Source organism: Phallusia mammillata, chromosome 2 (assembly GCF_965637545.1).
Source record: "Phallusia mammillata chromosome 2, kaPhaMamm4.hap1.1, whole genome shotgun sequence".
Classification (NCBI taxonomy): domain Eukaryota; kingdom Metazoa; phylum Chordata; class Ascidiacea; order Phlebobranchia; family Ascidiidae; genus Phallusia; species Phallusia mammillata.
The window spans coordinates 18,926,893-18,945,343 of NC_137253.1; the positions used below are offsets into that span (position 1 = coordinate 18,926,893).

Sequence of the window (18,451 nt, forward strand, 5' to 3'; positions counted from 1 at the left end):
GCTATGACTAAGAACCCCAAAAAAGGGAACTGAACTTTTAGACAATATTGCTTGAACACTAAGCACAATACGTTTTTACACATCATTTAAGTTACTGTAGTAAAAGACCTAAAGCACAAGATTTAGGAAAAATTATGTATTTTTATTATCAGAGCATGTCTAGTAAGTCTTCAGGATTGTCTCCTCTGTCTTCAACCTCATCATCTTCGGTCAATTTTGTGTCCATTGCTGTTTGTGATGATCGGTATTGTTGCAGTTCACTTTCAGTAACACCTTGTGGGTCATCTCTTATTTCTAATAATATAAAGGCAATATTGTATATTAGTAAAAATTAAGTATTGATAAAGTGCCTTGAAACCTTACCAATTAAATTAACATCATTTTCCAAAATGATTTTCCACAGCCTGTTGTTGGAAAAAATAATTTCTTCCTTTAGTTGTTTTAAGAAAGTGTTTACTTGAGAGACCTGATTTTTCTGCAACAAATAATGACAGTTGTTAGTGTTGTACAAAGCACAAGTTGTCCTAATTTTCCAAATAACCCAAATTTGCTGCTTAAGTTTAAGTACCATAGCTTACACATTAGGTAAATAAAATACGCCAGTATATTGTCAGTTAATCTATCAATACTATGAAAACATAGACTTGCCCACCTCTTTTCCTTGCCAAATAAAAGTCTTTAAACTTTTAATGATTTTGTCTGTTAGCTGCAGTGCAAACGGATCATTGGCCAACTCCGTAATCTTCTTCTCCATTTTTGAAAAAGCTAAAAATTGAAAAAATATGATAACTTGGTTTTTCAGGATATGTAAAATGCTGTAAAAATGTATTTACTTTAGCCCATGAAGTACACTACAAAGAACACTAGAGTTTGAGTCTAACAAAGTCAAACATGACAGTGGAGTGGCAAACCAATTCAAAACCACAATATATGTGACTATAGGGGTAAATACAGCAATAGCGTACTAAACACCTTGTGCAAAGATAATTCATTTAGCGTTTTTTATTGTTTTAAATTTAGCCTTCTTTAGAGGTAAGTAGATTAACTACGCCCATTAGGTGGTAAATAAATATTTCTCTGTCAATATCAGCATAAATCCAAAATTCCATCCAATCAACTTAACTAGAAAGGTGGCTGTCTGATATACTTCCATTTTATATATTCTATATTATTTTTACCAATTGACTATACACATCATTTGATCTACACATATGATTGTTTTTGCAAACAAAAACGAATGGGTCCACATGTGCTGATTTGTGCTGACTTACAGAAAACAAATGTTGTGGTTATGATTAGTTTCTTAAAGGACAAATTATAAGAAAGCATTAACCCAACTTTAAAAAAGTTTTGTCTGAATTCGTTTTGCATCATTATTGTCAAATTTGTCATGCAACTGGTGTAATGCTAAACAAAATACTAGTTGTTGTTTTGAGAACTTGTATTTTTGCTGACGTTTCGCCAACCAGAACGGCAGGGCTTCTTCAGAGCAATAAATGATATGGCAAAAACCTAAGTCCGGTTTTCCGCGACATTTTGCGTCCGACTTCCCCTCCAAACATCGGACATTAGTTACGCACTGTCACAATGTAGCACACGCAACTTCTCACAGAAAGCTTTTGTTCTTGTGTAATTATTTTTCGTTGTATCCCGCTGCTCTTGTACATTTTCGCTTGTGTGCTCGCAATATCATTCATTGCTCTGAAGAAGCTCTACCGTTCTGGTGGGCGAAACGTCGGCAAACATATAAGTTCTCGAAACAACAACTAGTATTTTGTTTAGCATTACACCAGTTGCACGACAAATGTGTTAATTATGCTACCTGGTGGACAAAACGCTTGTTCAGTATTTTCATTATTGTCATACAATTGCAAAATCAGTAAAAAGAACAGAAAAATACTTTCAGTTTAATCACTTCCATTGACCCTGATATTGTCATCCAAGGTCAGTTTTTAACAAAGTTTCCCAGAAAGCCTTAACAGTTGTATTACAGACATTATACAAAAGCTGTTTGCTACAAAGGTATACATAATAATTTGTTTTTCACTTAACTTTGTTTCACAAAACGAGTACCATTGACCTGTAGTAACCTCTCACAGTGCAGATGTTGAACGACTGTTTAATGACCTTATGACACTGTTTTCAATAGCACACAGTCCTTGCTTCACAATAGTGTTTCTCCCAATTTATATTTAACTTATGTATTGCTTCCAGAGTATATGTGGAAAACTTAAATAAGCTATGCAGTGACAAAAAATCATTCTCAACTATGTTCTGCGTTTCCTACAAGTTGACCTTCAGTCGTCATAAGGCGGCCAACTTGTCAATGACCGTTTAATGACTTTTTATTGCGTCTTATCATTTTAATCACTTCTAAGGTATATGACCTTCGCTGAAACTGAAAATACACATGCTAACTTATTAAAACCACATAGCATTTATGCGCTGATGTCTAATCATCAAAAATCGTCCACGCATCAAGCAGCGATCTGCTGCTATGCATAAATCACTGCAATTGAAAACCAGTAAATTACTCCCTTGGGCTTTCCAGTACACACATATTATGGGCTGTAATGGTAACCATTTGGATATTGAGCCAAAATCTTAAACACTTAATGAGTAACCAACTGCAAACATTTTTTTTTAAATTTTAGCACATAAAAGGGGCTTACAAGCCCAAAATACAAGTATTTCTGACCTATAAGCTTGGAAAAACTAAAACCGAATTTTTCGGGGTTAAAAGGGTCAAAAATGGGTGAAACCAATTAAAAGTTAGAAAAATATTTAGAATACCTTACATTGCACCAACCAACAAAGCATAAAACTCCTATATCATGTACTTTGGTCAGTACACTCATTTTAAAAATGTTACGATTTGGGGGAATGTGGGTGAACCGCTGGTTAATTCAAGGTCAAACTTCAGGAGGATCAAATTTGGAACAATAGCTAACATCTGCGTAAATTTGAATACTTTTGAAGCACTCTTTCTCAACCAAACGCTTTTACCCAACCAGTGTTAGACTGAAACGAATATTCCAGGGTTTAAGGGGTGAAAATGGGTGAATCCAATTAAAAGTTAGAAATAATTTAGACTACCTTGCATTGCACCAACCAACAAAGGATAAAACTCCTAGATCATGTACTTTGGTCAGTACAGCTGTTTTAAAAAATTTATGTTTTGGGGGCCTGTGGGTGAATCCTTGGGTCATTCGGGGCTAAACTTCAGGAGGATTAAATAGGGATAAATAACTAACATCTGTGTGAATTCGAATAAATTTGAAGCACTCTTTCTTAACCAAACCAGCTTAGACAAAAAAAATACGGACAAAAACAATAAAAAACTTGTTTTGTTTTAGGGATTAGCAGAATAATGGACCAAAGCATTGTAAATTTCACACAGAATATTCCTTCAAAAATATTTATGACTCTGGACATGCAAGGGGCCAAACAAGGACTTCATTTGATAAACAGTGTTACCTAAGTACAAAAAGTGCTTAAATGGGTGAAAGCGATATAAGTGCTTTATATCCAGTCTGCAACTTCCTAAATTTCATCCCATTACAAAAATATCCAATTTCAAAAGAGACACACAAACCCACAAGGTTGAAAAAATGACAACGTTAAGGTAAAACGTCATTTAGCGATTGTAATCAACTTACCATTATTAACATCTGACGTTGAGGATGCAAAGCTCAAAATGTGCAGAAAGTCGTCCGATGGAGTTGCTGTGCCCACATCTACAACATTTTCCAAAGTTGTTTGTGACAAAGATGTGGAGTGACCATCTGATTCTGCTTCAGATTTAATCTTTTCCACATCTCTGTACATTTTATACACATCATTTACTTTTGTAAAAAATACCTTGAATGTTTTTTTTTGTTTTTTTCAAATAGGACACAAACGTTTTTTTGCAAAGAACTCACATGCATGCATCTTGATACAAACACTCTCATTATTTAGTTACAGGGAAAAGTGAACACATACAAATACATAGCTAAGAGTAACAACATAATGACAATAAATCTATCTATCATGTGTGTGAATTTGTGTACGTCATACACAGTTATTTCCCAAAAATGTTCAAATTAATAGTAAAAATCTAAGAAAACATAGAAGTGCCAATAAAAAGGGGTCGATCATAAACGGACACCCATACCTAGGCAGGAAAAATGATTAGTAAATGCAGAAAAGCGTTTGAAATCGATTAAAAACAAATGTTCATAAACTATAAAAAGTACATACAAATCCGCCCATGAACTTTTTCCTTTAGAAAGAACATCATTTGTGTTCACTTTTTCTAGTTTGAAAAACATTTTTAGCTTTTCTGCCAATGCATCTGTGTTGGAATTTGAGTGAGGATCCAACTGTAAATGGGAAATGTTATCCAACAAGGGTTCATTTGGACAAGCTTTTCGATGATACAAACTCTCATATGTTCGTTGAAAGAAAGGATTAAGTATTTCTGAAGGAAGAAACTGCTCATCATGCCCTTCCCTAAATAATTACAATCAAAATGTGTTTTTAGGTGTAAAGAACTTAAATGTCATTTACGACTGATTCAGATCCATTTCACAGATAAACTTGTCAAGACAATCCAATGTTTGTTGATCAACTAAGTCATGAGTTTGTTGTAAAGAAGGAAAGTTCAATTGCCTGCAAACACAATCTTTATTGTTGGCACATGTAAGCAGATAATGTTGCTTGTTGTGAATAGTTATCTTAATTTATAACGCATAAAATAGCGTGATTTGTAATGTTATCACCTACCTAACATCTTCTGCAAATGGCAGTGCAGCCATAACAAATACTTGGTAAGTTTCTTTTATCCGTGGTATGAGTGCCACAAGCTTTGGATTCGATCCCTTTCTGTATATGTATGTTGCAATAGCACAAAGATTTTGGTTCTGCATTCCAGTTGCAAGAGCTGAAATGCTAGTTGCTGCATTCTTAAAAAATATTCAAAATGTGGTTTATGTTAATAGAGAGTCACATCATACTTAACATAAATTAAGCGCAGTCGGTTACACAAGCACCTAATTACTCCCAGTTGAGCTTTAGGAATACTTGCTAACAGCATGATGGCAGCTACTGTTGATTTTTTGGTCTGTTTGTTGTGGGTTTGTAAGTAATCAAGAGAGATTTTGCATTTGAACAAAATTACTGACAATGAATATTATTTAAAACTTGCAACTACATTCAGCTATTACTTTGTTAATGATGTCCAACATACAATTCTTTACCAGTAAATCGTTCCAGTTTTGTAATAATTATTGATTATCATGAATAAAGTAACAACACAATTTTCTTGCATAATCACCTACTCACCTAATATGACATAATTTGTTCAAGTAATTGCTTGTATCAACTAATTTTCTTTTTTTAACCGTACAATTATCATTTGTTCAAAAACAGTAAACTAACTAATGAGAAATGTATCTACAGCGGTGGTTCCCAACCTGGGGTTCGTGGACCCTAAAGGGGTCGGTGAGATGGTTTTAGGGGGTCATTTTAAATCCTGTATACGAGTGCAAACTGTAATCAAACCTTTGGATCAGGAAAAAATACTTTTTTGTAACTGTTACCTCCATTGTGACATCATAACACACATAAACAACAGAATTTATAGTGCTTTGTTTCAAGCCAAGTGCACTAGAAAGTTTATCTCTTTGTTGCATTGACTGCTACAGTACAGAAATTTATTGAGATATAAGGATAGTGTATAATGCAAGAAACGAAAAACATAGAAAGACTTACGTAAAATTACGTTGGGGGTCAGCAGGCGTATAAAATTTTTTGAAAGGGGTCCGTGACTACAAAAAGATCAGGAACCACTGATCTACAGAGCCCTGACTTGAAGGTTGCAACAAGGGCTATATAGATTAGTTATTATGCAAAGTAAGAACTTGTTTATTGCGTCAAGGTAATACGGGCATAACCAGTTTTTCCATTGTTGGGTCACATGTCAAGAATGTAAATCTTTCAACAATAAATAGCTTTCAGGCTTGCTTAACTATGCGGACAGTGCTATTTTATACCAAAAGCTGCAGCTAAGCCTGTACGATAGGTAAAACTAGATATTTCTTCGAAAAACAGCCCAAATAGAACCAAGTACCTACTTTGCCTAAAAAGCTAAAGTAACCAGTTAGAGAATTCATAGTAATGTAAAAAATTATATATACCTGATTACCAGTTTCCGGCAAAACAAAATGTGCCTGATCATCCATATGTAAGTTAATTGGTACATTTTTCATGTCCGTAAAACCTAAAATTGACAAGCGCTTTCCTTCTGTGCTGTAATTCATTTGCTTCTCATCATCTGTACTAAAGGGAATTATATCCTTTCCATATTTGTAGCCTACATGCAAAAAGGTAAAAACATCTAAAACCTGGGTAAATTTATCAAACAGTTTCATGCCTTTGGCTAGTTTTTCTTTAGTCACTTCAGTTCTTTGATCATCATCAATGTGGTAATATGGGTTTCTTGTGACATCTTCAGCCCTGTTTGTCCTTGCATGGCACCTAGCAACAAAAAGACAAAATGTCAAATCAAAAATCTTAAATCTTTAAAAATTGGAATGTGCACAAAATACTTTTTCCATGTTTGTTTCAGTTTGGCTTCTTTGGTTTTGGCATATGCAGTACATGGAATAATAAGCTCGTTACCCAATTGCAAATGGCACTTCCATGCTGCAGCATTGACTGAATGCTTTTCAAAGCCTGCAACCGACTGCATCGCTTGTCTACAAAACGTAAAAAAGGTACTTGGATGTCCACCTTAAAATTAGAAGCATTTATTACTTACTGAAAAGAGTAGCATGCTCCTTCAATTCCAGAAGAAAAACATCGTTTAATTATATCTTCTCCACATTGCTGCTGGGTAGTTTTGGGTTTTCTTAGCTGATTGTGATGATTTCTTAAAAACCTTTTTTCGTTTCTTGTCTGGTGTCTTGAAGTATTCGGTTGATTATCACTGCTGTCCACACTTCCATCATCACCAGACAGGTTATTATCATATGTGTTTAGCATTGCTGGTGCACTTAAAAAAAGGGGTTTACATGTAAGAGTGTAAACCAGCATACTTACCCTGTACATACATAATATTGAGCTCAACATTCATGCCATCCACTTGAAACCCATTTATGATACCATCAAGATTGTCATCATTTATATTGTGGGCAAAATTCGTAAAAAGTGCTATACGTCTGGTGGAAAACTTTTTCTCCCTAATGCAATTACATTGAGTCAGATTAGTAACAAAGAGTGAGTCTTATAAGTGACTGCAATCTTTACCTTGCATTTTTGTACAGCACATCAAGGCTTACTGTTAAAGCATCCAAAACTATACATTGCAACATTTGACAGTCAAGGAAACAGTGAGGCCATTACAAGTTTTTTTCCCACTGTGTAACTGGTATGTTGGTGCTTATTGGCTGGTGTGTCATGAAAAGTTATCCAGTTTGACTATATTGGTGTAAATTATTGTTATATTATTATTAAAAATTAATTATCATAAACAAACAAGGTGCAGTGATGTGTTTTCTAGTGCAAAGGTTTCCAACTGCGATTAAAATATATGTTACTTATATGGAAGTCAGCATTTAATTAGGGTGTTTGTAATTTAGGTATTGGTTGCTGTCCCATCAAAGAAGCAATCAGGAAAAATGAGGGGTAACATTGGTCTACGACTCTACGGTACTGTGCGAACATTTTACATTTATGAACATAGGATACAATCAACGGAATGAGTGCTGCCAAGTTCTTTCTTTGCAATGAAGGCTAATAGCTCAAAGTTTGGAATGCCAAGAGGGAATGCCACATTAATATTGGAATATGAATCATCATCTGCATCATTACTTGAAGCCAGTTGATTGGCAGTCACTTCTGTTCCAAACAACACCAATGCCACTTCATCTTTAGATTGGGAAAATATCTGTTTTGAAGAATAAAATAAAACCATTTCACATACACAACAAATTTATTTTCAGACATAGTTTCTTAGTTAGAGTTAGTTATGGGTTCCCTTCCCTGAAGGGAACACATATTGTTTTTGTCGGTATTTGTTTTCTTTCTTCCTTCTTTTTTTCCATCTTTTTTCTGCCTAAGTCAGGTTTGTTCCACGGTTTGGTCATGAAAGAGTGCTTTAAACATTTTAAATTTACACACATGTTATGTATCCATATTTGATCTTCCAGAAGTCGAATGACCCAGTAGTTCACCAACAGGTCCCCAAAACATGAAATTTTCAAAATGGCTGTCTGTACTATAGTACATACTTTGTTGGTTGGCATACTGTAAGTCAGGGGTGTCCAACACGTGGCATGCATGCCAAAAGTGGCACGCAGAGCATTTGAAAATGTCACACAAGGTTTTGCACATTCCGATGGTACACATTAGGATTTGTCATGCAATTAAATTTGTTTCTATTGATTCTTCTCGGCCTTTATTCTAACTTTAGCAAATATTATTAGTGGTAAATTTACACAACCCACTAATTAAACTGTTTTTTGACAAAACCTAAGCCGTTGCAAACTATTTGTATCTTGTGTCAAATAGACAGAATTTGTGTATCATAAACAAGTTTACTCGCATTTGACGACATAACTTTTTTCTAACCATTTAATAGGATTCTGCATATTGGCCAAAAAGTACTAAACGTTGGCACGCAATTTTAAAACCAAAATTGGCACGGCGGTGTGGTCGAGTTGAAAACCCCTGCTGTAAGTATTTTGTAACTTTTAGTTGAATACACCCATTTTTCACCCCTTAAACCCAAAATGTGCATTTTTAGGTTTATCAGTCCTAAAGGTCCAAAATTTAAACAATTGCTGGATTTTTTAGACAATTGTTTGTAGTGGTTTCCTTGTAGTGGATAAACAATATGTAAGCACAAGGACTGTGTGCTATTAAAAATGGGCTCCTCTAAAATACACAATCTATGCAATCTACACATTCTGGGTGAGGGTTTATAATAATGATAGGACGATACCAGGTTTTGAAGCGAGTACCGATACCGAGTACGAGTACCACATATATATACCTTCGATATCGAGTACGATTACCGAGTACTTAAGTGTAGTGTTGTGCTTAGTTGTATATCACTGTCTAATTTATCTGCCATGGTCGGGGTCATAGGTGTAGACTGTAGAGTTTTAAAAAATACCGGGGGTGCGACTTTTGATCACCGACGCCGATACCTATATCATGTGCAGTATCTGTACCCGTATGGGACCAAACACCGATACCTTCGGGATTTAGCCTATCCCTATATAGTTTCTATCACATTGTTTGCAAATAGTCACTTGGCACAATTTCTTCGTGTGGTTTGGACGTTTGCTGTGCGTCTGATGTAAAGAAAGGACGATTTGCGGAATCAGCAACTTTAACGACGATTTAGTTCTCAAATACTGTGTTACGGCGGGCGATTCATGTTTTAAATATAGCCGACCATGTATTGTATACGCCCAAACTGAGGTCTATTTGGATCAAGTTTAGGCCGTTGCAGTGCTTTGCAAACGGACATTACACTCGGCTTTTATATTTATTTTTTTGCAAACGTTAGTCTATATGTCATTGGCATGAGTTCAAGCGCATTTGTTTAGTTGGAAACACGTTTTAAAACCTATGTAACTTGACCAAAGATGCGATTTTGGCGTTATACAAAGGTCAAGGGCGGGGGTGCCACTCTACGCCAGTGGTCGGGGTACAGGCGTGCACACAGATGCCGAAAAATGTAATCACCATGTGATAGCGAAAAAAATATACGTAACCTGGCGGAACTTTTTTCCACTTTTGTGCTGTCCGAAGCAAATGTTGGCCAAAAGTTGCCCGTATTCTTACGGTGTAAATCGGCCATCGGTACTCGCACGTTGGTATCGAAAACTGAGACAAAATATTTCGATACCGAGTACGAGTATCGATACCACTGAAATCGTTTGATACCATCGATACCGAGTACCAGGTACTCGTCCCATCACTAGTTTATAATAAAAATAACTTTACAATTTAATCCCAGAAACCTTTTTGGCCTAATTTTCTTGCAAGTGTTAACATGCAGTACCACACGGTGTAACAAACTGGGCATCTAAAACTAACTTATAGTGTTATTTTTATTCTAAATTTCACCCAGAACCGTCAACCTTATTAAATGTTACATACGTTTTATAAGTAGATTGCATAGTTTGCGTATTTTAGAAGAGCCCATTAAAAATGGTCTTTAACAGTCATTTAGATTTCACATGGGGGGAGGGTACTGCGGATCAATATACGTTTTGCGAAACAAAGGTATGTGAAGAACAATTTGTTTTGTGTACCTTTGCTGCAAAATGGCTCCTTAACTTTTAGTGTTTCTAAATTTTGGTCTATAAGAATCTAAAAATAACTGGCACCTTTTTATAGTATAATAAATTCCCATAAACATGTTTGTGTGGACCCATTCGCTTGCAAAAACAATCATGTGTGTAGATCAAATGGTGTCTATAGTCGGTAAATAAGGCATAGAATATACAAATGAAAATAAATAGGAAAGCCACCTTTCTAGTTTCTTATGACAAAACATGTGTTTGGATTTTTGTTCACTACCTTTCTTTGTATAAGCATTGACACAATTGTACAAGCGTAATCCAATGAACTTAATTCGCCTTCAGGTGCATCTTGCATTCCCAATCCTACATCCACACAAAACACAATAGCCTCCTACATAAAAATAATTAAAGCCGTGGGATACAAATTACAAAACAGAAAAACCATACTAACTCGAGGAGCTCTTGCCATTTACTCCTTCTTCACAGCACTGTTTAAATCTGGATTGAACTCTTGCGAACTTTTACAAATAATAATACACCAGATTTTAGTTTGGTATGTTTGTTTGTTTGTTAAAATTCAGAAACAAACTGACCGAACGCTAAATATGTTACAACCAATAGGGTATTTACCCATATCGAAACCTTTTTGTTTTTTTGAAGTTGGATAAAGATTTTATTGGCATCCGTTTCTAAATGCATACTTATTTTACCATATCAAGCCTATCTGATTTTTTATTTGCAATTTTTACTAAACTTAAAGAGAAAAATTTCCACGTGTTCCTGAAGAGGAATGCCAGCATTTGCCAGCATTGGCCGCCCAGTCTGCAGAATGTGGCAGCTGGCAGGTGCACGCACGATTTTTTTTGTAACAATTTTTTTTGCACGACAATTTTTTGGGTTTGCACGCGCAAATTTTGCCCCAAACGCGTTTTACTGGCCTATCTTGGGCTCTTTTACTTGCTTTGCGCCTGCTGAAATTGGTCTTACACGCGATTATGGGTCGTGCACGCGCGCACGCGCGCACGCGGGACAAGTAGGCCCTGCACGAACGAGATCGTCGGGAACTGCCATGTTCTGCAGACTGGTTGGCCGCTGATGGTCACACTGCGAGCAAACGACGAGCGGTATTCTACTTCCATTATGTTAGCTGCTGATGGTATAGCAGCACAGCTTTTCAGGAAAAAACGTATTTTTTTGATAATATTGTTTTTACTGTTTACACCCTGTGGTGCTTGTTGCCAAATATATATCCAGAAATACGGTGAAGATCAAAAAATGGCATAAAAACGTATGAGCTACAGCAGGGCTTTGTCCAGAAACAAGGGGTAAAAATTACGAAACAAAGGGTAAAAATAAAGTCCGCACACTGTCAGTAATGCAAGTGTAAAATGTCATAGCCAATTTGGGTTGTAGCTTATGGGAATACAGTCCAAGAAACAACGGTCCAAGTAACATTCAAGCTAAATGTTTATTTCAGGGAAACAAAAACTTGAATTAGGCACTGTACGTGAATTTACTCCTTCTGTGGCAATAATTCAAATTCAGTTTATTGGATCACAGATATAATTGTGCACAAACAATCTCTGTTTTGTTAATGGTGTAGGGAAGCAATTGGATAATTGTTTCATTACAGTTATACAATCTGACCTCACATAAGATTTTTTAGGCTCCTCGCAGTACCCTGAGAAATAGCTATGCGGAACCCAGTTTGAAAGCTGCTATACCTGGCAATGACCAAGTATTTAACACATAAATGATAGTGTATAAAGTCGTAATCAAAAGACCATTGAGGTCCATATTCAACGCCTCAAAGGTCCGGATATGGACCTCAGTCTGCCATTTGCGTAGCCCTGGAGCTACAGCAACACTACTTTTTTGTTTTGTGGTTAACCAACAATATTACATCGGGATATTGGTTAGCAAAAACTTCTAGGGCAACTGCTATTTGGATAGTCAACCCTAGTTTTTTTGCACCAAATGCTCATCAACCTTTTGTGTTTCTACTGTTGAAATCCATCTTGTCAATTGGTTGGTGTCAAAAACAGGCAGATGCTAAAAATAGAGCATTAAATTTCAAACAATGGGAACTTCTAAAAATAATCACCCAATAAATCCATAAACCAAGTCACAGTTTTCCTGGCCCACACTTTTCAGAAATAAATACATTGAAAGTTGGCATAAAAAATATAGGGGACCATTATATGTATCAAACATTAAATGAGAAAATAAGAAAACATATCAACAAATAGAGAGGGATGATTTCTACATGTATGAAAACTTTTGTCATCAAACCTATAGTTGTTTAAATTATTTATTAACATTCATTACATTTTGTTTATAGCATATGCATTGGTACATAGACTTGCATTGATGATGGCTGGTGTAACTGCAGAACAACCACCAGACAAAAAGTTGTGCAGCAATGGGGGTATTGCGAAAAAAATTGGAACCCATGATGGAACATTTCATTGTGATGAAGTACTTGCTTGTTATATGTTACAGCAATTGGATCAATACAAGGTAGTTTAGAGAATTTGTTTGAAATATTTCTAATAAGTGACCATTACATATTGTGGTTTATTCCACATTTAATTTGTGGATTTTTCGATCAAAAATTCAGGAATCTGTGTGTATGCTCCTTCTTTTGCAGTCAAGTAGGTCTCAAAAAGTTGTTACAGCAGCTTATAGGCCAGTGGTTCTCAACCTTTTTGCCTTCGCGGACCCTTTTCGGTACTGTAAACAAATTGCGGACCCCTTAGAAGTTTTAGGTAATTTTGTCCTTTTTTATTAACAAGCAACCAAAACATGGTGCATAAAGTTACAGCCACATTCGGTCCAGGACCAAAATTTTAATCCCTTTTTCTGGGTTGCGACATAGGGAATCAACAAGAAAGAGCCATTACAGTGTAATGTGACGTTGTTTTCCACTGACAATTTACGTCTGTTACATCACAATGGGGTTTAGATGTCATAATGCACTGTGGTTTGTCGCCTACGAAGAGTGTTTTCAAACAAGTTTTATGCTATTCTTAAAACACCATAGCGTTTTATTCAAATCGCGATTTATTATTCTCGTTTTGTGGGAATTAAGAGTTTGTCGCGGACCCCCTGAAAACGCTTGGTGGACCCCCCATTAAGAACCACTGTTATAGGCCATGGGTTGGGAAGTGACAAATTTATCATAAAGCTTATATTATGCTTGTTCAAAATAACCTGTGTTTTTGTGGGTTCAATGTCTGTGGGGTTTAATTTTCATTTACTTTGTCTCCCCCACCCAATATAGTCAACCAGTCAAATACTATTTTTAAATGTAACTAATATGTAATTTTCTTGGGCTTATTGTGGTTGTTGTAAAACATTTCTAGTAGCCCTTAGGTAGAATAGTGTAAGGCATAATTTTGTATCAATCAAGTATTTGGAAAGCCAATATAGATTGTTTTGCTTATCTAAAACAGAACGATGCCCCAAACAATTAGGGCATACTCACTGTTTATAGTTAAGATATGATTGCTGTTGAGGAAAACTGTGCAAGGTTTGTAGCATTTTGTGTCTCCCATTTTGTTCATGGACTTCATGGATTTATTTAATGATTTTAGATTTGTTTAGGATTTGTGTCTACCTACTTCTGTCTACTATGACAAATAAAACTCTTTTATTAAAGATAACATAGAAAACAAACTTTAAAAACAGTCTTACACTTACAATTTGTAGAATGCTACAATTATTCGAACTCGAGATCCAGCAGTCTTGGCTGAATGTGACATTGTGGTGGATGTAGGAGGTGTTTATGACCCAGAAAAAAATCTGTTTGACCATCACCAGAGGTTTTGCAATTTATTTTGTTGCGATGGTTGCAATGTAGTCATAACAAATGTTGATGTTTGTAGAAGTTTTAATGAAACAATGAAAAGTGTTTGTGGAAAAAAGTGGTCAACAAAATTAAGCAGTGCTGGATTAATTTACTGCCATTTTGGAAAAAATGTTTTAAAAACGTTTCTCGGAAAATACAAAGATGATGAATCAGTAGTGACCTGTATATATGACAAGGTATGGTACATTTTTCTGATACAAAAATACATAAGCTGGTAGTAATATTACCTGCAAACATTATGAATAATTTGTTTTGTTACCAGTTTTAGTCCTTTGGGTTGGTTCTCAGGGTTTAGTCAGGAAAGAGGTTAAAGTTTATTTAAATAATAGATATCTAATGTTGTGCACTGTAACATATAAACCAAGTTGATGCTGCAGTAACCTATCGACCACAAAACAAACAGATACCAAGCTTCTCTATTAGTGCATAACCTAGGAGCAGTGGCATATCCAAGGGGGGGGTTTTGGGGGTTCGGACCCCCCCCTTTTCAAAAAGTCGTGCGTAAATTAAATAAGCCAAAATCGTTCCGTTTACCGCTGCGTGATAACAAGAAGTCGTTATCTCAAAGACGCGAGCCTTCAATGTCTTGTATTCGCTTGTTATCTAATCGCCAATTGTGACGTAACAAGGGTTTAATAAAGAGGTTTATGCGCTAACAATCGGAAAGTTACGTTCCGGCTAGGACGTTGGTAGCAGTTTCTTGCTAAGTGGGAACTGCACTAAGTGCAACATATCAAACTGTTTTTGCATTTGAACAATGTAAAAGTGTTAAAAGCGTGTAATGTTGTGTTGCTTTGATCCGCCAAACGCGTAGTAGTTTGTCAAAAACATTAGATCGATGTAAATCGAGTTATGTTATTAGGGTAATTTGTTACTTGCCAGGCACAATTTATGCCTTCTGCAGTTATCACCTTTAGTGCATTCGTGACATTGCGCAACGTAACAGTAGGATTACCGCTTCAGCAAGAGATTTAGTTCTTTAGAAATTAGACCCTGTTTTTACGCAACGATTTTGATTACCTGACAGTCACGCTTATTTTGCAGCTGCAGTTTGGCTGAGCAAGCTAGATAGCAGCGGCGAAATCAGAAAACTACAAAACTTTCGCTAAAATTACCCGTTCTTCCTGTCAATTAGATGGGTAGAGAAACCGCCAATTTAGGAAAAAGTGCTTTGCCGCATAACGCGTCGTTTTAAACGTCGTGTGACGTCATAACGACGTCATTAGGGATTTCCCCAAAAAAAATTTTTGGACCCCCCCCTTTAAAAATTTCTGGATACGCCCCTGCCTAGGAGTATCATTGATTTATACATTGCTAAATATTTGAATATATTTTTAATTTTATGCTGGATGCACTAATTTTTCGCATGGAAACCCAAAGTAATGTCGTTAAAATGGTTTTATTTAACCACTTGATATGTGCAAAAGCAAAATCACTGTCATTTGTGGAGTTTTATATTGTTAAAGATTTATGAAAATTTTGTGGAAGAAATTGATGCAATAGATAATGGAGTTGACCAATTTGATGGTGTTCCAAAATACCACATTTCAACTAACCTGAGCACTCGTGTTGGACATTGCAACCCAAGTTGGAATGATGAAAAGCCAAATGAAATGGTAGCAACAAATTTATTATGGGTCCCCTTCCCTGAAGGGGACACATATTGATTTTACTCAAATTGTTTTTGTTTGTTTTTCTTTTTTTTTCTTCTTTTTTTTTCTCCCCAAAGTTTGTCCGACTCGTTTTTCCATGAAATGTTTGATGGATTTCGATGAAATTTACACAGATGGTAGATATAGTTATGTAGATGTGCATCCCACTTTGTTTTTGTTGATAACCCCAGTATTTACCCCGCTAGCCCCCTTTTACCCCAAAGTTTGTCCAACTCGTTTTGCCATCAAATGTTTAATGAATTTAGATGAAACTTACACAGATGGTAGGTATAGTTATGTAGATGTGCATCCCACTTTGTTTGTGTTGATAACCCCACTATTTACCCCGCTAGCCCCCTAAAATGGTTTTTTTCACCCAAAGTTTGTCCGACTCGTTTTTCCATCAAATGTTTAATGGATTTGGGTGAAATTTGCACAGATGGTAGATATAGTTATGTAGATGTGCATCCCACTTGGTTTGTGATGATAACCCCACTATTTATCCCGCTAGCCCCCTAAAATGTTTTTTTTTTCACCCATAGTTTGTCCGACTCTTTTTTCCATCAAATGTATGATGGATTTGGGTGAAATTTGCACAGATGGTAGATATAGTTATGTAGATGTGCATCCCACTTTGTTTGTGTTGATAACCCCAGTACTTACCCCGCTAGCCCCCTAAAATGTTTTTTTACCCCGCAAAGTTTGTCCGACTCGTTTTGCCATCAAATGTTTAATGGATTCGGATGAAACTTACACACATGGTAAAGATAGTTATGTAGATGTGCTTCCCACTTTGTTTGTGTTGATAACCCCAGTATTTACCCTGTTAACCCCTTAAAATGGGTGAGGTTTTAAACAGTGTCGGAATGGGCTGAAATTTGGATAGCTTGAAGAAGAGGCCATTTATAGGTGTTGATTGTTGTGTTCAACCCTGTAGCCCCAACATTCACCCCACTAGCCCCCAAAGTGTAAAACATATTTGTATGTTATTGGGCACCACAAACGAAAGATTTCTGTGGCCCAATAGTGTTACAAGGGCAACCAGTTGTGTGTTACTTGTGTTTGTGGGTTGCTTGTTGGACGTTTTTGTGGCATGGCAGTTAGGGGGTTGTTAACAGCCCTATGTAGTCAGAAGCATTAATGGTTGTTGCTCAAAACACCTCTAGTGGTCAAACCTTTAAACATTGGCGGATTGGGCTCAAATTTTGTAGTACTATTGATTGAATTATTGTGGTTTCATAGTATTATTATTTAAGCCCAGTGCTGATCACTGTGTTTTACCTTACAACACCCGACTTTCTCATGGTTATCTCTTGAAATGCATTATTTTTAACTTTGCATGTGTGGGGACCCATGAGTTTCTGCCTGCAGAAACAACTAAGGTTATAAAAGACGCTGGATAATGTGGGACCCAATATAAAATAAGCAGAGGAAATATATGAATGTTTTAAAATAGGTTATAGTGTATAGGCAATGACAAAATGTGCTAAGCCACCCTTCTAGTTTTTTGTAGTTTAACTACTAGCTCATTTTGCACAAAAATGTTCAAGCAATTTGTGTTACAGGAGTGCTTCAAGAAAGCTGTGAAGATAGTTGAGGAGAACTTTCAGACCAAAGTTCATCATTTTTTGCATGTTTGGCTTCCTGCAAGATCAATTGTTCAAGATGCTCTAATTTCAAGATGTGATGTATGAAAGTTATTTTTTCACAATGTTCAAAAGTCCAAAGCACTGCACAATTTTAGATTGATCCAAGTGGTGAAATCATACTCCTTAGGCAATCTTGTCCATGGAAAGAACACCTGTTTGAACTTGAGGATACAGAAAAAATTGTGAAGCCTATAAAGTATGTGGTTTATGGTGATAAATCTGGAAAGTGGAGAATTCAATGTGTGCCTGCAGGGCGGAATACATTTGAGAATCGGTTAGTTGCATGCTGAATGATTGGTATAAAAATGTACTGTACTAAACCGAGTTAAAATGTCTAGATTGTCGATAGTGCAAGAATGGCGAGGTTTACGGGATGAGGAATTGTCCAAAAAATCTGGCATTCCAGATTGTGTTTTTGTTCATGCAACTGGGTTTATTGGAGGAAACAAAACTCAAAAAGGGGTTTTGGACATGGCAAGGAGATGCCTAGCACAAACTCTATCCTGAATAAACAGCTGGTAGTAATCCTGTTAAAAACAGTTCAGTGTGAAGTCAACTTGTAGTTTGTGGGAATTCAAGTCCTATTGCTCAGGTTTATTTTAATCACACTATTGATCAAACAATAAATGAATTCGGTCAAAAGGGTGGCCTAGTCTGGTACATTGTTAATAAAACATTTTTTCTAATTATGCAGAAGGAAAGTTATTACTTTAAGGTCAAACCCAGGGATAAGTATACATTGTTTAAAAATTTGACACATTAGTAACTGGTAGTGCTATAGGGTAAAACAACAATTGACACACCATACCAACATATTCTACAAACTGTCCAAATTTCATCTAATTGGGGCTTGGAACTTTTGACAAATTTTAAGCTAACTGTACAGTTGTAATATAACCCTAACATTCTTAGGGGCAGTGCAGCCCTTCAGGGTAAAACAACAACTCCCTCACCCCCCAATGCCACATTCTATCATTG

At 36.1% G+C, this 18,451-nt stretch overlaps 2 protein-coding genes across 7 annotated transcripts; one reads left to right on the forward strand and one right to left on the reverse strand.

Annotated features, from left to right (window-relative positions):
- Positions 1-2: 2 nt before the first annotated feature.
- On the reverse strand, positions 3-11,047 carry LOC145212119 (DNA repair protein Ku80-like). 2 transcript variants are annotated; one of them, XM_080080152.1, is made up of 16 exons: positions 10,753-11,047; positions 10,579-10,692; positions 7,732-7,930; positions 7,291-7,339; positions 7,095-7,223; positions 6,803-7,036; positions 6,591-6,740; positions 6,416-6,519; positions 6,180-6,355; positions 4,768-4,946; positions 4,552-4,653; positions 4,243-4,494; positions 3,660-3,820; positions 653-765; positions 364-475; positions 3-294 (listed from the first exon to the last, which is right to left on the reverse strand). In XM_080080152.1, the coding sequence occupies exons 1-16, from the start codon at positions 10,768-10,770 to the stop codon at positions 149-151; spliced, it is 2,238 nt and encodes a 745-aa protein (XP_079936278.1). In that variant the 5' UTR covers positions 10,771-11,047; the 3' UTR covers positions 3-148. The 2 variants fall into 2 exon arrangements, with proteins under 2 accessions (XP_079936278.1, XP_079936279.1); XM_080080153.1 differs by lacking the exon at positions 10,579-10,692.
- A 27-nt stretch (positions 11,048-11,074) lies between these two features.
- On the forward strand, positions 11,075-18,130 carry LOC145212121 (MYG1 exonuclease-like). 5 transcript variants are annotated; one of them, XM_080080156.1, is made up of 8 exons: positions 11,075-11,146; positions 12,643-12,821; positions 14,013-14,125; positions 14,189-14,348; positions 15,639-15,788; positions 17,390-17,512; positions 17,569-17,747; positions 17,812-18,130. In XM_080080156.1, exons 1-8 carry the CDS (start codon positions 11,092-11,094, stop codon positions 17,978-17,980), a joined length of 1,128 nt encoding a protein of 375 aa, XP_079936282.1. In that variant the 5' UTR covers positions 11,075-11,091; the 3' UTR covers positions 17,981-18,130. The 5 variants fall into 5 exon arrangements, with proteins under 5 accessions (XP_079936282.1, XP_079936281.1, XP_079936285.1 ...); XM_080080155.1 differs by lacking the exon at positions 11,075-11,146 and adding an exon at positions 11,217-11,487; XM_080080159.1 differs by lacking the exon at positions 11,075-11,146 and adding an exon at positions 11,221-11,425.
- Positions 18,131-18,451: the final 321 nt, after the last annotated feature.